This window comes from Stegostoma tigrinum, chromosome 30, assembly GCF_030684315.1.
Source record: "Stegostoma tigrinum isolate sSteTig4 chromosome 30, sSteTig4.hap1, whole genome shotgun sequence".
In the NCBI taxonomy this organism is placed as follows: domain Eukaryota; kingdom Metazoa; phylum Chordata; class Chondrichthyes; order Orectolobiformes; family Stegostomatidae; genus Stegostoma; species Stegostoma tigrinum.
Window position 1 is genome coordinate 653984 of NC_081383.1, and position 16671 is coordinate 670654.

Consider the following 16671-nt stretch of genomic DNA (forward strand, 5'->3'; position numbering starts at 1 on the left):
AGAGGGATGGGATTGACATGTATTTGGAAAGACAAGGGCTGATTTGGGATAGTCAACGTGGATGAGGGCAGAGTGGAGGACATAAGACCATAAGACATAGGAGTGGAAGTAAGGCTATTCAGTCCATCGAATCCATCCGCCATTTAATCATGGCTGACGGGCATTTCAACTCCACTTCCCTGCACTCTCCCCGTAGCCCATGATTCCTTGTGAGATCAAGAATTTATCAATCTCCGCCTTGAAGACATCTAACGTCCCGGCCTCCACTGCACTCCATGGCAATGAATTCCACCGGCCCACCACTCTCCGGCTGAAGAAATGTCTCCACATGATCTATACGGACTTCAGCAAGGCTTTCGACAAGGTTTCTCATGGAAGACTGGTTAGCAAGGTTAAATCAGATGGAATACAGGGAGAACCAGCCATTTGGATACATAACTGGCTCGAAGTTAGAAGACAGAGGGTGGTGGTGTAGGGTTGCTTTTCAGACTGGAAGCCTGTGACCAGCGGTGTGCCACAGGGATCAGGGCTGGGTTCACTGATTTTAATCATTTATACTAATGATTTGGATGTGAACAGAGGGGGTATGGCTAGTAAGTTTGCATTGACACCAAATCTGGAGGCGCAGTGGACGGAGAAGAAGGTTACATCAGACTACAAAAGCAAAGTTGCTGGAAAAGCTCAGCAGGGCTGGCAGCATCTGTGAAGGAAAAAACATTTCGGGTCTGGTGATCCTAGTTAACAGAGGCTGCCAGATCTGCTGAGCTTTTCTAGCAACTTTGCTTTTGTTCCTGATTTACAGCATCTGCAGTTCTTTCAGTTTTTACTTTTGGTATAATGGGACCTCGATCAGATGGGCCAATGGGCCGAGGAGCGGCAGATGGAGTTTAATTTAGATAAATGTGAGGTGCTGCGTTATGGAAAGGCAAATCAGGGGAGGACTTATACACTTAATGGTAAAGTCCTGGGGAGTGATGCTGAACAAAGAGACCATAGAGTGCAGGTTCGTAGTTCCTTGAAAGTGGAGTTGCAGATAGAGGGATAGTGAAGAAGGTGTTTGGTACACTTGTGTTTATTGGTCAGTGCATTGATTGTAGGAGTTGGGAGGGTCATGTTGTAGCTATACAGGACATTGGTTAGGCCACTTGTGAAATACTGCATTCAATTCTGGTCTCCTGCTATGGGAAAGATGTTGTGAAACTTGAAAGGATTCAGAAAAGATTTACAAGGATGTTGCCAGGGTTGGAGGGTTTGAGCGAGAGGGAGAGGCGGAATAGGCTGGGGCTATTTTCCCTGGAGCATTGGAGGGTGAATAAAACCTTACAGAGATTTATAAAATCACAAGGGACATGGATAAAGTGAAAAGTCAAGTTCCTTTCCCCAGAGTGGGTGAGACCAAAGCTCGAGGGCATAGGTTTAAGGTGAGAGGGGAAAGATTTAAAAGGGATCTAAGGGGCAACTTTTTTCACACAGAGGGTGGTGCGTGTATGGAATGAGGTGCCAGAGGAATTAGTGGAGGGAAATACAATTACAACTTTTAAAAGGCATTAGGATGGGTATATGAGTAGGAAGGGTTTAGTGCGATATGGGCCAAATCCTGGCAATGGGGCTAGATCAATTTGGGATATCTGGTCAGCATAGACAAGCTAGATTGAAGGGTCTGTTTCTGTATTGTATGACTGTAAGTCAGGAGTGTGATGGAATACTCCCCACTTGCCTGGATGGGTGCAGCCCCAACAACATTCAATAAGCTTGACACCATCCAGGACAAAGCCCCCGCTTGATTGGCGCTACATCCACAAACATCCCACTCCCTCCATCACCGACGCTCAGTAACAGCAGTGTGTACTGTCTACAAGACATAGAAATTCATCAAAATCCTCAGGCAACACCTTCCAAACCCACAACCACTTCCATCTAGAAGGACAAGGGCAGCAGATACATGGGAACACCACCCCCTGCAAGTTCTCCTCCGAGCCAATCACCATCCTGACTTGGAAATATATCGCCGTTCCTTCAATGTCGCTGGGTCAAAATCCTGGAATTCTCTCCCTAATAGCATTGTCGGTCAACCCACAGCAGGTGGGCTGCAGCAGTTCAAGAAGGCAGCTCACCAACCCCTTCTCAAGGGGCAACTAGGGATGGGCAATAAACGCTGAGCCCAACCAGTGAAGCCCACATCCCATGAGTGAATGAAAGAAGCACATTGAATTCTGGAACAGGTTTGATGGACTGAATGGTCTCCTGTTGCCTGGTGATATGTCATATGATTCTGGTAAGTACACGGTGACTGTGTTTATGGTGAATTTCACAATGCCAACTGAGTTCCTCTTTGTTGATTATCAACAGAGAGCAAGGGATTGAGCTAATGCAGAGCACAGATTAGGGACAACTTTCAGTTCCATAATCACCGTTCATCGCAGTGACCGTCAACTGCTCGGAATGAAATATTACTGACAACTAAGGAGAACTGCTTTTTGTATTCCTAGTCCCATCAGATAAGTGACCAAGTGATAGTATCTACTCTAGAACTTTCTGTGGATCAATCATTTTAATAATACCCCTTTTCCAAGCTCTCTCATGTTGCCATGAGACTCTGGATTTGATATTCCAGATAAAATACCCAATAGAATATTTCTTATCAAATGATTCATCTATCCAGAATATCTCAGCATTGATACTGTCGGCACTTTCTGGATCAAATCATTTGGGCTTTGACCATTGGAATTACACATCTCCAGAAGGTTACTTCTATTGACTGAGAAGTTGCACAGAATAGTTCACAGACTTTTCTTTAAATAAAAACCTTTTACTTACCTTTGACATCTTCTGCAGCAAAGCAGTTTGTTAAACAACTGACCAGAATGATCGATACGATTATTTGGAGAGACTTCATTCTCAGGCTCTTGCTGCCTATGTATGAAGCTGTGTCCATGACAGAGTTCCAGCAGTAACCACAGATGCACAGTCTACAGTGAGTCTGTAATTCAGTCTGAAACCACAGTCCACACATACCGCAGCCTTTTCACCAACTCATCAAAGACGTCAGACCAAAACTCAACACACATTTGCTGTCATGAGTATTTCCAAAAGGGTAGAGGTCAATTTGTATAAATTCATAGGATCAGAGTTACACATTTCAGAAACAGTCTGCTCAGTCCAACCACTCCATGTCATCCATAATCCCAAATGAATCCAGTCTCCCTGCCTGCATTTGACCTGTGTCCCTGAAAATATTTCTTATTCATGTACTTATATCTTTTATCTTATATCTTTATCTTTTAACCATTGTAACTGTTACCAATATTCACCACTTACTCTGTGTAAAAATATTGTCCCTCATATCTTTTTAAAATCTCTCTCCTCTCACTTTAAAAATACATTCCCCAGTCTTGGAATTCCCAAGTCCTAGGGGAAAGACACATGACTTACATCTTATCAAAACCCCTCTGATTTTATAAAGCTTCACAAGGTCACTCCTCAACCCCGTTTCAAAGTAGTGCCAGCCAATCCAATGTTTCATTATAACTCGAACCCTCCATTAGATTCCCTACAGTGTGGAAACAGGCCCTTCGGCCCAACAAGTCCACACTGCCCCTTGCAGCATCCCACCCAGACCCATCCCCCTATAACCCACACACCCCTGAACACTATGGGCAATTTAGCATGGCCAATCCACCTAGCCTGCACATCTTTGGACTGTGGGAGGAAACTGGAGCACCCGGAGGAAACCCACGCAGACACGGGGAGAATGTGCAAACTCCACACAGACAGTCACCCGAGGCTGGAATCGAACCCGGGTCCCTGGCGCTGTGAGGCTGCAGTGCAAACCACTGAGCCACTGTGCCGCCTTTGGCAACATCCTGGTAAATCTTTTCTGAACCCTCTCCAATTTAATAATATTCTTTCTATAACTCTTTTAACTTTTTCAAATCCCTTTGTATAAACTTTGGACAATTAACTTAATTTCAAGAAGTGAAACAGAAACGGACGTTGCTGGAAAAACTCAGCAGGTCTGGCACCATCTGTGAAGAAAAATCTGTGTTAACGTTTCGGGTCCAGTGACCCTTCCTCAGATTCTGCATCAATATTTCAATCAAGTGTACAGGGTGTGAAATGTTTCTGTTGTGTCCCCTTGCACGATGGAAACCAGGACAAGTTTCATCTTTTAAAATATCTTGTATCTGGGATGACTGTTGGAACCTATAACAAAGTGCTATTGAAGGCAATTCCAACAATGGTGATGGAGGGGTTCAAGTTGATAAATAACAACCATTATTCAAGAAAAAAAGTTATAAGGAAGAGTCACAGAACATGGAACAGTACAGCACAGTACACGCCTTTCAGCCCACAATCTTGTGCTGACCTATTATCCTACTCTGAAGTCAATCTACCCTGCATACCCTACAAAGAAACAAAGAAACCTACAGCACAGGAACAGGCCCTTCGGTCCTCCAAGCCTGCGCCGATCAAGATCCTCTGTCTAAACCTGTCATCTATTTCCTAACGGTCTGTGTCCATTTGCTCCCTGCTCATCCATGTACCTGTCCAAATATATCTTAAAAGACGCTAACGTGTCTGCGTCTACCACCTCCGCTGGCGACGCGTTCCAGGCACCCACCACCCTCTGTGTAAAGAACTTTCCACGCATATCTCCCTTAAACTTTCCTCCTCTCACTTTGAACTCATGACCCCTAGTAATTGAGTCCCCCACTCTGGGAAAAAGCTTTTTGCTATCCACCCTGTCTATACCCCTCATGATTTTGTAGACCTCAATCAGGTCCACCCTCAATCTCTGTTTTACTATGCTCCATGTGCCTATCAAAGAATTGCTTAAATGTCCCTAAAGTATCTGACTCCACTACCACTGCCGGCAGCACATTCCACTCACCCACCACTCTCTGTGTGAAGAACCTACCTCTGACATCTCCCCTAAATCTTCCTCCAATTAGCTTAAAACTATGCCCCCTCATAATAGTCATTTCCGCCCTGGGAAAAAGTCTCTGACTATCCATTCTATCTAAGCCTCTCATCACCTTGTACGTTTCTTTCAAATCACCACTCATCCTCCTTCGCTCAATGAGAAAAGCCCTTGCTCCGTCAACCTTTCCTCATAAGACCTGCCTTCCAGCCCAGGCAATCTCCTCTGCTCCCTCTCTAAAGCTTCCACATCCCTCCTATTATGAGGTGACCAGAACTGAACACAATACTTGCTGAGATTTTCTGGCAATGTTTCTTTCCTTAATTTCAAGAAGCTTACATTTAAAACGCGTTATTCTGGATAATTGGCATTGTAGAGTTTACAGTGTTCATTGCGATTTTATGAAGAATAGATTAGCCCCAAATTAAAGAATTGACTGGCTTTGAGATGTGTGCAGCAATCTGACTATAACAGCCTTCATCAAGGATGGCTACAGGAACAGAGATTCTCAATCTCTCCTTAACAAGAGCTAGATAGGAACAGAAACTGAAGCCAGCCATCTGTCACTTTGAGCCTGTTCCAATATCCACCACAATCATGGTTGATCCCCCACATGAGCTGCATCTTGCTATTCATCTCTGTATTCTTTCATTCCCTTTTGACTAAAGATCCACTGAGCTCAGATGATCCTGAGTTACCAGTTGCCTGCTGCTTCAACACACCACCCTGCTCCCTGACCAACATCTCTCTCTCTGGCTTCCTGCAGTGTTCTAGTGAAGCCCAGCGCAAGCTGGAGGAACGACACCTCATTTTCTGCTTGGGGCCCCTGCAGATCTCTGGACTCAATATCGATTTCAATAATTTTAATTCTGAGGAAGGGTCATTTGATCTGAAACATTAACTGATTTCTCTCTATAGATGCTGCCAGACATGCTGAGCTTTTCCAGCAATTTCTGTTGTGTCAATAATTTTACAGCCTGAGTAGCTGCTCCCATGTCCTTCCCCCAAACCCCACACACTGGGCCTGGGCATCACTTGGGCTGCCACCACCGCCATTCCGTTGCCATGCTCGAATGGTCCCCATTAGAAACTCTTCATTCCCCCAGACTGACCTTTACTTACGCCTTTATCTGCCAAAATGCTGTTCTCTCTCTCTCTCTGATTTCCATCTTGACCAATCCTTTACTTCTCTCCCTCTCCCTGCCCCATCTTCAGCAAACGTTTCCTAGCTGCCCATTATTCTGAAGAAGGGTCACCACGCTTGAAACACGATCTCTGTTTTTCTCTCACCACAGATGCTGCCCGACCTGCAGAGTTTCCCCAGCAACTTCTGTTTTGAGCCACTGAGCTCTCTCTGGTAAAAATTAACGACGGGACATTTCTGCAGCAGCAAAATCCAAACTGCGTTTGATACAGCACAGGAGAACTGGTGAACTTTGGCAGTGCATCTTGAAAACACTGCTGCTACTGAGCGTCGGTGGGGGAGGGAGTAGATGTTTGTGGAGGTGGTGCTAATTGAGCGGGAGCTGCTTTGTCCTGGATGGGTCAAACTTCTTGAGTGTTTGTTTGTTGTAAAGACCTCAAACATTTGAATTGTGAGTAAAATTAGGCCACTCAGCCCCTTGAGCCTGTACTACAATTTGATAAAATTGTGATTGTCTTTCTATATCAATTTCCACATCCTGTTGGCTCCTGATAACTATAGATTCTACTGCTGAAAAAATCCATCTCCCTTCTCCTTTCAGACACTTACCGTTCAGGTAGCTAGATGACACCTGAGCCTCTATCTGACTGTCTATTTATTTATTTGGCAGTCAGTCAGTTACAGCCATTGTCAGAAATGAACTCACCAACTGATTCTCGGAGCTCCCTGTTGGCATCAATGATCACATCATGACTTTCCATCTACAACTTGCCAAGAACCAGCAGGCAACGGGAATGAGTGCCTATGGTGCCATAAAATGGGTTCAAAGAAGACGTCTCCTTCAACCCTGGACACCACTTTCACCAATATCCCAAAGGAAAATAACATTATTGTCCTTGGAGACTTCAACACCAGGGTCAGAAAGATTCCCAACTCTGTAAAGAAACCATTGGAAAGGAAGGAGTTGGGGATTATAACTCCACGAGGACTCTGTGGCTCACCAAATGTGAGGGATACCAGCTGGTCATCACCAACACACTGTCCCACCAAAAAAAAGTTCAAAGTTTTTGGTTGGTATCCACGATCAATGCACTGACACATGATCGACTGTGTCATTGTTTGACCCTGAGACCTAGCAGATGCCCTCGTTACCAAAGTGATGACCAGCAGAGCTGGACAACCACTAGCTCATCCGCTCCTCAATGTCCATCAAATGCCACCAGAAGCAACTGAAGGTGAGGAACCAGTTCAGAAAAAAGCTCAACATTGAGCAGCTTCAAGGGCCAAGCAGACTGACAAACGTCCAATAATGTCTTCACTAGAATCTACAAAGAGTTCATTTTGATGGAGTGGAGGAAACTTGGAAAGAGCTGAAGATAGCCCTGAGCTCATGCTGTGAAGAAACTATCAGCTACAAGACCAGGAAACATCGTGACTTGTTTAATGAGAACAACCACATGATCTAAAGTCCCATTGACAAGAAGAGGAAAGCCCTCTGTGGCCTGGTGAAACTACACCAGTGAGGCAAAGCAGAAAATCATCGTACAGCAAACACAGAGTTACAAAGTGGAACGAGTGAAACAAGGAGCCAATGGAGGACTAAGAAAGTGAAGTGTGTGTGTGTGTGTGTGTGTGTGTGTGTGTGTCTGTGTGTGTGAGTGAGTTTGAGTGAGTGTATGTGAGTGTGTTTGTGTGTGTGTATGTGCATCTGTGTGTGTGTGTGTGTGTGTGTGTCTGTGTGTGTGAGTGAGTTTGAGTGAGTGTATGTGAGTGTGTTTGTGTGTGTGTATGTGCATCTGTGTGTGTGTATGTGTGTGAGTAAGTGTGTGTGAGTGCATGAGAGTGTGTATGTGAGAGTGTGTGAATGTGAGTGTGTGTGTGTGTCTCTGTAGTGTGTGTGTGTCTGTACCTGTGTGTGTGCCCGTGTGTTTGAGTCTGTGTGAGTGTAAGGGTGTGTGTGTGTGTATGTGAGTGTGTGTGAGTGTATGTGAGTGTGTGTGTACGTGTATGTGAGTGTGTGGGTGCGCGAGTGTGTGTGGGAGAGAGTGAGAGTGTGTGTGGGTGTGTGTGTCTGTGTGTGTGTATGTGTATGCAAGTGTGTGTATGTGTGTATGCGAGTGTGTGTGTGTGTGTGTGTGTGAGAGAGTGAAAGTGTGTGTGTATGTGTGTGTGAGTGAGTGAGAGTGTGTGACTGTGTGTGTGCGTGTGTGAGTATGTGTGAGAGTGCATTTGTGAGTGTGTATGTGGGTGTGAGTGTGTGAGAGTGAGAGAGTGTGTGTGTGTTTGTGTGTATGTGTGTGTGTGAATATGTGTGTGTGTGTGTTTGTGTGTATGTGTGTGTGCGTATGTATGTGTGTGAGTGAGTGTGTGTGTGAGAGTGACTGTGACTGTGTGTGTGTGTGAGTGAGTGTGTGTGAGTGTGTGTGTGTTTGTGTGTGTATGTATGTGTGTGCGTGTGTGAGTGAGCGTGTGAGAGTGTATGTGGGTGTGAGTGTGCGTGAGTGAGTGTGTGAGTGAGTGAGTGTGTGTGTGAGTGAGTGTGTGTGTCAGCGTGACTGTGAGTGTGTGTGTGTGTACGTGTGTGTGTGTTTGTGTGTGAGAGTGAGTGTGTGTGACTGTGTGTATGTGTATGCGAGTGTGTGTGAGTGTGTGTGTTGTGTGTGAGAGTGAGTGTGTGAGTGACTGTGTGTGTGTGTGTGTGTGTGTCTGTGTGTGTGAGAGTGTGTGCGAGTGTGTGTGTGTATGAGAGTGAGAGAGACAGTGTGTGTGTATGTGAGTCCGTGTGTGTGAGAGTGAGAGTGACAGTGTGTATGAGTGTGTGTGTGTATGTGAGTGTGTGCATGTGTGTGTCTGAGTATGTGTGTGTGAGTACGTGAGTGTGTGTGTGTGTGTGAGAGAGTGAGTGTGTGTGTATGCGTGTATGCATGAGTGAGTGAGTGTGTGTGACTCTGTGTGTGTGTGTGTGTGTGTGTGTGAGTGAGTGTGTGCGACTGTGTGTGTGTATGAGAGTGTGTTTGGGTGTGTGTGTATGTGTATGCAAGTGTGTGTGTCTGTGTGTGTGTGAGTGTGTGTGAATGTGTGCATGCGAGAGTGTGTGCGTACGTGTGCATGCGCGAGTGTGTGTGTATGTGTGTGTGTGTGAGTGAAAGTGTGTGCGTGTTTGTGTGTGTGAATGCGTGTGTGTGTATGCGAGTGTGTGTATGTGTATGCGAGTGTGTGTGTGTGTATGTGCGAGAGTGAAAGTGTGTGAGGGTGTGTGTGTGTATGTAAGTCTGTGTGTGTGAGTGTGTGTGTGAGAGTGAGAGTGACAGTGTGTATGTGTGTGTGTGAGTGTGTGTGTGTGTGAGAGAGTGAGAGTGTGTGTGAGAGTGAGAGAGACAGTGTGTGTGAGTAAGTGTGTTTGAGTGCATGTGAGTGTGTGTGTGTATGTGAGAGTATGTGAATGTGAGTGTGTGTGTGTGTCTCTGTAGTGTGTGTGTGTCTGTATCTGTGTGTGTGTCCGTCCGTGTGTTTGAGTCTGTGTGAGTGTGAGGGTGTGTGTGTGTATGTGAGTGTGTGTGAGTGTATGTGAGTGTGTGTGTGTGAGTGAGTGTGTGTGAGTGTATGTGAGTGTGTGTGTGTATGTGTGTGAGAGAGAGTGAGAGTGTGTGAATGTGTGTGTGTCTGCGTGTGTGTGTGAGTGAGTGAGTGTGTGTGAGTACGTGTGTGTGTGTGTCTGAATGTTTGTGTGTGTGTATACATGTGCGTGAGTGTGTGCGAGTGTGTGTGTGTGTGAGAGAGTGTGAGTGTGTGTGTGTACGTGTGCGTGAGTGTGTGTGTGCGCAAGTGTGTGTGTGTGAGAGAGAGTGAGAGTGTGTGTGGGTGTGTGTGTCTGTGTGTGTGTATGTGTATGCGAGTGTGTGTGTGTGTGTGTGTGAGAGAATAAAAGTGTGTGAGAGTGTGTGTATGTGTGTGTGTGAGTGTGTGTGAGTATGTGTGTGTGTGAGTGAGTGAGAGTGTGTGACTGTGTGTGTGAGTATGTGTGAGAGTGCATTTGTGAGTGTGTATGTGGGTGTGTGTGTGAGAGTGTGTGTGTGTGTTTGTGTGTATGTGTGTGTGTGAATGTGTGTGTGTGTGTGTTTGTGTGTATGTGTTTGTGCGTATGTATGTGTGTGAGTGAGTGTGTGTGTGAGTGACTGTGACTGTGTGTGTGAGTGAGTGTGTGTGTGTGTTTCTGTGTGTGTTTGTGTGTGTATGTGTGTGTGTGCGTGTGTGAGTGTGTATGTGCGTGTGAGTGTGTGTGAGTGAGTGTGTGTGTGATTGAGTGTGTGTGTCAGAGTGACTGTGAGTGTGTGTGTGTGTACGTGTGCGTGAGTGTGTGTGTTTGTGTATGAGAATGAGAGTGACAGTGCGTATGAGTGTGTGTGTGTGTATGTGAGTGTGTGTATGTGTGTGTGTGAGTATGTGTGTATGTGAGTATGTGAGTGTGTGAGTGTGTGTGTGTGTGTGTGTGAGTGAGTGTGTGTGTGTGCGTGTATGCATGAGTGAGAGAGTGTGTGACTGTGTGTGTGTGAGTGTGTGAGTGCAAGTGAGTGTGTGTGTGTTTGTGTGTGAGAGTGAGTGTGTGTGACTGTGTGTGTGTATGAGAGTGTGTTTGGGTGTGTGTGTATGTGTATGCAAGTGTGTGTGTGTGTGTGTGTGTGAGTGTGTGTGAATGTGTGCATGCGCGAGTGTGTGTGCGTACGTGTGCGTGCGCGAGTGTGTGTGTGTGTGAGTGCGAGTGTGTGCGTGTTTGTGTGTGTGTATGTGTATGCGAGTGTGTGTGTGTGTGTGAGTGTGTGTGTGTGTGTGTGTGTATGTGCGAGAGTGAAAGTGTGTGAGGGTGTGTGTGTGTATGTAAGTCTGTGTGTGTGAGTGTGTGTGAGAGTGACAGTGTGTATGTGTGTGAGTGTGTGTGTGTGTGAGAGAGTGAGAGTGTGTGTGAGTGTGTGTCTGTGTGTGAGAGAGTGAGAGAGACAGTGTGTGTGAGTGCATGTGAGTGTGTGTGTGTAGGTGAGAGTGTGTGAATGTGAGTGTGTGTGTGTGTGTGTGTCTGTAGCGTGTGTGTGTCTGTGTGTGTGTCTGTGTGTTTGAGTCTGTGTGAGTGTGAGGGAGTGTGTGTGAGAGTATGTGAGTGTGTGTATGTGTATGTGAGCGTGTGTATGTGTGTATGTGTATGCGAGTGTGTGTGTATGTGTATGCGAGTGTGTGTGTGTGTGTGTGTGTGTGGGTGTGTGCGAGAGTGAAAGTGTGTGAGGGTGTGTGTGTGTATGTAAGTCTGTGTGTGTGAGTGTGTGTGTGTGAGAGTGTGTGTGAGTGTGTGTGGGTGTGTGAGAGTGAGACAGACGGTGAGTGTGTGTAAGTGTGTGTGAGTGCATGTGAGTGTGTGTGTGTGTGTGTATGTGAGAGTGTGTGAATGTGAGTGTGTGTGTGTATCTCTGTAGTGTGTGTGTGTCTGTCTGTGTGTGTCTGTGTGTTTGAGTCTGTGTGAGGGAGTGTGTGTGAGTGTATGTGAGTGTGTGTGAGTGTATGTGAGTTTGTGTGTGTGTGTGTGAGTGACTGTGTGAGTGAGTGTATGTGTGTGTGTGTGTGAGTGTATGTGAGTGTGTGTGTGTGAGAGTGAGTGAGTGTGTGGGAGTATGTGTGTGTGTGTCTGAATGTTTGTGTGTGTGTGTGTGTGTGTGTGTCCCTGTGTTTGTGTGTCTGTGTGTGTGTGAGTGAGTGTGTGTGTTTGTGTGTATGTGTGTGTGCATATGTATGTGTGTATGTGGGTGTGAGAGTGTGTGTGTGTGTATGTGTGTGTGTGAATATGTGTGTGTGTTTGTGTGTATATGTGTGTGCATATGTATGTGTGTGAGTGAGTGTATGTGTGAGAGTGACTGTGACTGTGTGTATGTGAATGAGTGTGTGTGAGTGTGTGTGTGTGTATGTGCGTGTGTCAGTGAGTGTGTGAGTGTGTATGTGGGTGTGAGTGTGTGTGAGTGACTCTGTGAGTGTGTGTGTGTGTGTGTGTATGTGTGTGTGAGTGCGAGTGTGTGCATGTTTGTGTGTGTGAATGCGTATGTGTGTATGTGTGTGTGTGTGTGTGTGTATGTGCGAGAGTGAAAGTGTGTGAGGGTGTGTGTGTGTATGTAAATCTGTGTGTGTGAGTGTGTGTGTGAGAGTGACTGTGTGTGTGTGTGTGTGTGTGTGTGGGTGAGAGAGTGAGAGTGTGTGTGATTGTGTGTGTGTGTGTGAGAATGAGAGAGACAGTGTGTGTGAGTAAGGGTGTGTGAGTGCATGTGAGTGCGTGTGTGTATGTGAGAGTGTGTGAATGTGAGTGTGTGTGTCTCTGTAGTGTGTGTGTGTCTGTGTCTGTGTGTGTGTGTCTGTGTGTTTGAGTCTGTGTGAGTGTGAGGGAGTGTGTGTGAGTGTATGTGAGTGTGTGTGTGTGAGTGAGTGTATCTGTGTGAGTGTGTGTGTGTGAGTGTATGTGAGTGTGTGTGTGTGAGAGAGAGTGAGAGTGTGTGAATGTGTGTGTGTGAGAGAGAGAGTGAGTGAGTGTGTGTGTGTGTGTGTGTGTGTGTCTGTGTGTGTGTGTCTGTGTGTGTGTGGGTGTCTGAATGTTTGTGTGTGTGTGTCCCTGTGTGTGTGTGTGTGTGTGTGTGTGTTTGTATGTATGTGTGTGTGTCTGTACGTGCGCGTGAGTGTGTGTGTGCGTGTGTGTGTGTGAGAGAGTGAGATTGTGTGTGGGTGTGTGTGTCTGTGTGTGTGTGTACGTGTGCGTGAGTGTGTGTGTGTGCGTGAGAGAGTGAGAGTGTGTGTGGGAGTGTGTGTCTGTGTATGTGTATGTGTATGCGAGTGTGTGTATGTGTATGCGAGTGTGTGTGTGTGTGTGTATGCACGAGAGTGAAAGTGTGTGAGGATGTGTGTGTGTATGTGAGTCTGTGTGTGTGAGAGTGAGAGTGACAGTGTGTATGTGTGTGTGAGTGAGTATGTGTGAGTGTGTGTGTGAGTGTGTGTGTGTGTGAGAGTGAGAGAGTGTGTGTGTGTATGAGTGAGAGAGACAGTGTGTATGAGTGTGTGTGTGTGATCGTGAGAGAGAGTGTGTGTGTGTGTGTGTGTGTGTGTGAGAGTGTGTGACTATATGTATGTGTGACTGTGTGTGTGAGAGTGTGTGTGAGTGTGTATGTGAGTGTGAGTGAGTGAGAGTGTGTGACTCTGTGTGTGTGCGTGTGTGTGTGTGAGCGTGTATGTGTGTGTGAGTGCAAGTGAGTGTGTGTGTGTTTGTGTGTGAGAGTGAGTGTGTGTGACTGTGTGTGTATGAGAGTGTGTTTGGGTGTGTGTGTATATGTGTAGGCAAGTGTGTGTGTGTGTGTGTGAATGTGTGCAAGCGCGAGTGTGTGTGCATACGTGTGCGTGTGCGAGTGTGTGTGTGAGTGCGAATGTGTGCGTGTTTGTGTGTGTGTCTGCGTGTGTGTGTATGTGTATGCGAGTGGGTGTGTGTGTGTGTGTATGCGTGAGAGTGAAAGGATGTGTGTGTGTATGTGAGTCTCTGTGTGTGTGAGAGTGACAGTGACAGTGTGTATGTGTGTGTGAGTGAGTATGTGTGAGTGTGAGGGAGTGTGTGTGAGTGTATGTGATTGTGTGTGAGTATGTGTGTGTGTGAGAGAGAGAGTGAGAGTGTGTGAATGCGTGTGCGTGTGTGTGTGTGTGTGTGTGTGTGTGTGTGTGTGAGAGTGAGTGAGTGTGTGGGAGTATGTGTGTATGTGTGTGTGTCTGAATGTTTGTGTGTGTGTGTGTCCCTGTGTGTGTGTGTCTGTGTCTGTGTGTGTGTGTCTGTGTGTTTGAGTCTGTGTGAGTGTGACGGAGTGTGTGTGTGTATGTGAGTGTGTGTGAGTGTATGTGAGTATGTGTGTGTGTGAGAGAGAGAGTGAGAGTGTGTGAATGTGTGTGTGTGTGTGAGTGAGTGAGTGTGAGTGAGTATGTGTGAGTGTGTGTGTGAGTGAGTGTGTGTGTGTATGAGAGTGAGAGAGACAGTGTGTATGAGTGTGTGTGTGTGAGAGTGAGAGAGTGTGTGTGTGTGTGTGTGTGACTGTGTGTGTGAGAGTGTGTGTGAGTGTGTATGTGAGTGTGAGTGAGTGAGAGTGTGTGACTCTGTGTGTGCATGTGTGTGTGTGTGTATGTGGTTGTGAGTGTGTGTGAGTATGTGTGTGTGAATACGTGTGTGAGTGTGTGTGTCTGTGTGTGAGTGTGTTTGTGTGTGTGTATGTGGGTGTGAGTGTGTGTGAGTGAGTGTGTGTGTGATTGAGTGTGTTTGAGACTGACTGTGAGTGTGTGTGTGTGAATATGTGTGTGTGTGTCTGTGTGTGAGTGTGTTTGTGTGTGTGTGTGCGCGTGCAAGAGAGAAAGTGTGTGTGTGTTTGTGTGTGTGTATGTGCGTGTGTGAGTGTGTGTGTGTGAGTATGTGTGAGTGTGTGTGTGTGTTAATGCGTGAGTGTGTGTGTGAGTGTGAGTGTGTGTGTGTGAGAGTGAGAGTGACAGTGAGTGAGCGTGTGTGTGTGTGTGAGAGTGTGTGTGTGAATGTGTGTGAGTGTGTGTGAGTGCATGTGAGTGCGTGTGTGTATGTGAGAGTGTGTGAATGTGAGTGTGTGTGTGTGTCTCTGTAGTGTGTGTGTCTGTGTCTGTGTGTGTGTGTCTGTGTGTTTGAGTCTGTGTGAGTGTGAGGGAGTGTATGTGAGTGTATGTGAGTGTGTGTGAGTGTATGTGAGTATGTGTGTGTGTGAGAGAGAGAGTGAGAGTGTTTGTATGTGTGTGTGTGTGTGTGTGTGTGTGTGTGTGTGTGAGAGTGAGTGAGTGTGTGCGTGCGTGAGTGTGTGTGTGTGTGAGAGAGTGAGTGTGTGAGTATGTGTGAGTGAGTGTGATTGTGTTTGTGTGTGTGTGTGCGTGCGCGAGTGTGTGTGTGTGAGAGTGTGTGTGTGTGTGAGTGAGTGTGTTTGTGTTTGTGTGTGTGTGTGTGTGTGTGTGCGTGCGCGAGTGTGTGTATGTATGTGTGAGTGCGAGTGAGTGTGTGTGTGTTTGTGTGTGAGAGTGAGTGTGTGTGACTGTGTGTATGTGTATGCGAGTGTGTGTGAGTGTGTGTTGTGTGTGAGAGTGAGTGTGTGAGTGACTGTGTGTGTGTCAGAGTGACTGCGAGTGTGTGTGTGAATATGTGTGTGTGTGTGAGTGTGCGCGCGAGAGAGAAAGCGTGTGAGTGTGTTTATATGTGTGTATGTGTGTGTGTATGCGTGAGTGTGTGTGTGTGAGATTAAGAGTGTGTGTGAGTGTGTGTGTGTGTGAGAGTGAGAGTGACAGTGTGTGTGTGTGAGAGTGAGAGTGTGTGTGTGTGTATGTGTGTGTATGAGTGTGTGTGGGTATGTGTGTGTATGTGTGAGTGAGAGTGTGTGACTCTGTGTGTGCATGTGTTAGTATGTTTGAGAGTGCGTTTGTGAGTTTGTATGTGGGTGTGAGTGTGTGAGAGTGAGAGTGTGTGTGTGTGTGTGTTTGTGTGTATATGTGTGTGTGTGTGAGTGTGTGTGTGTGTTTGTGTGTATGTGTGTGCGTATGTATGTGTGTGTGTGTGTGTGAGAGTGAGTGTGTGTGTTTGTGTGTGTGTATGTGTGTGTGTGCATGTGTGAGTGTGTATGTGGGTGTGAGTGTGTGTGAGTGAGTGTGTGTGTGAGTGTGTGTGTCAGAGTGACTGTGAGTGTGTGTGTGTGTGTGTACGTGTGCGTGAGTGTGAGTGTTTGTGTGTGAGAGTGAGTGTGTGTGACTGCGTGTATGTGTATTTGAGTGTGTGTGAGTGTGTGTGTTGTGTGTGAGAGTGAGTGTGTGAGTGACTCTGTGTGTGGTGTGTGTGTGTGTGAGAGAGAGTGAAAGTGTGTGAGGGTATGCGTGTGAGAGGGTATGCGTGTGTATGTGAGTCTGTGTATGTGAGAGTGAGAGTGACAGTGTGTATGAGTGTGTGTGTGTGTGTGTGTATGTGTGTGTGTGAGTGTGTGTGTGTGTGAGTGTGTGTGTGAATGAGTGTGTGTGTGTGAGAGTGAGTGTGTGTGTGTGCGTGTATGCATGAGTGAGTGAGAGTGTGTGACTCTGTGTGTGTGTATGAGAGTGTGTTTGGGTATGTGCGTGTATGTGTATGCATGTGTGTGTGTGTGTGAGTGTGTGTGAATGTGTGCATGCGCGAGTGTGTGTGCGTACGTGTGCGTGCGCGAGTGTGTGTGTATGGGTGTGTGTGTGTGAGTGCGAGTGTGTGCGTTTGTGTGTGTGAATGCGTGTGTGTGTATGTGTATGCGAGTGTGTGTGTGTGTGTATGCACGAGAGTGAAAGTGTGTGAGGGTGTGTGTGTGTGTATGTGAGTCTGTGTGTGTGAGTGTGTGTGTGAGAGTGACAGTGTGTATGTGTGTGTGTGAGTATGTGTGAGTGTGTGTGTGAGTGAGTGAGTGTGTGTGTGTGTGTATGAGAGAGAGAGTGAGAGTGTGTGTGAGTGTGTGTGTGAGAGAGTGTGTGTGCGAGAGTGTGTGTGAGTGTGAGTGAGAGTGTGTGACTGCGTGTGTGTGAGAGTGTGTGT

The 16671-nt window shown here is 46.5% G+C and overlaps 1 protein-coding gene across 2 annotated transcripts in view; it reads right to left on the reverse strand.

The window, feature by feature from the left end:
• Nucleotides 1-16671, reverse strand: part of LOC125466071 (proteinase-activated receptor 2-like) — a 38885-nt gene that overhangs the window by 12940 nt on the left and 9274 nt on the right. The window contains exon 1 of one of the 2 annotated variants that reach the window (XM_048560202.2): nucleotides 2818-2977. The exons of the other annotated variant lie outside the window; for it this stretch is intronic. Within the exon in view, the coding sequence (XP_048416159.1) occupies nucleotides 2818-2935 (118 nt within the window). The 5' untranslated portion in view covers nucleotides 2936-2977. Of the gene's footprint in view, nucleotides 1-2817; nucleotides 2978-16671 lie in introns of those variants that run through there. 2 annotated transcript variants of the gene reach the window in all.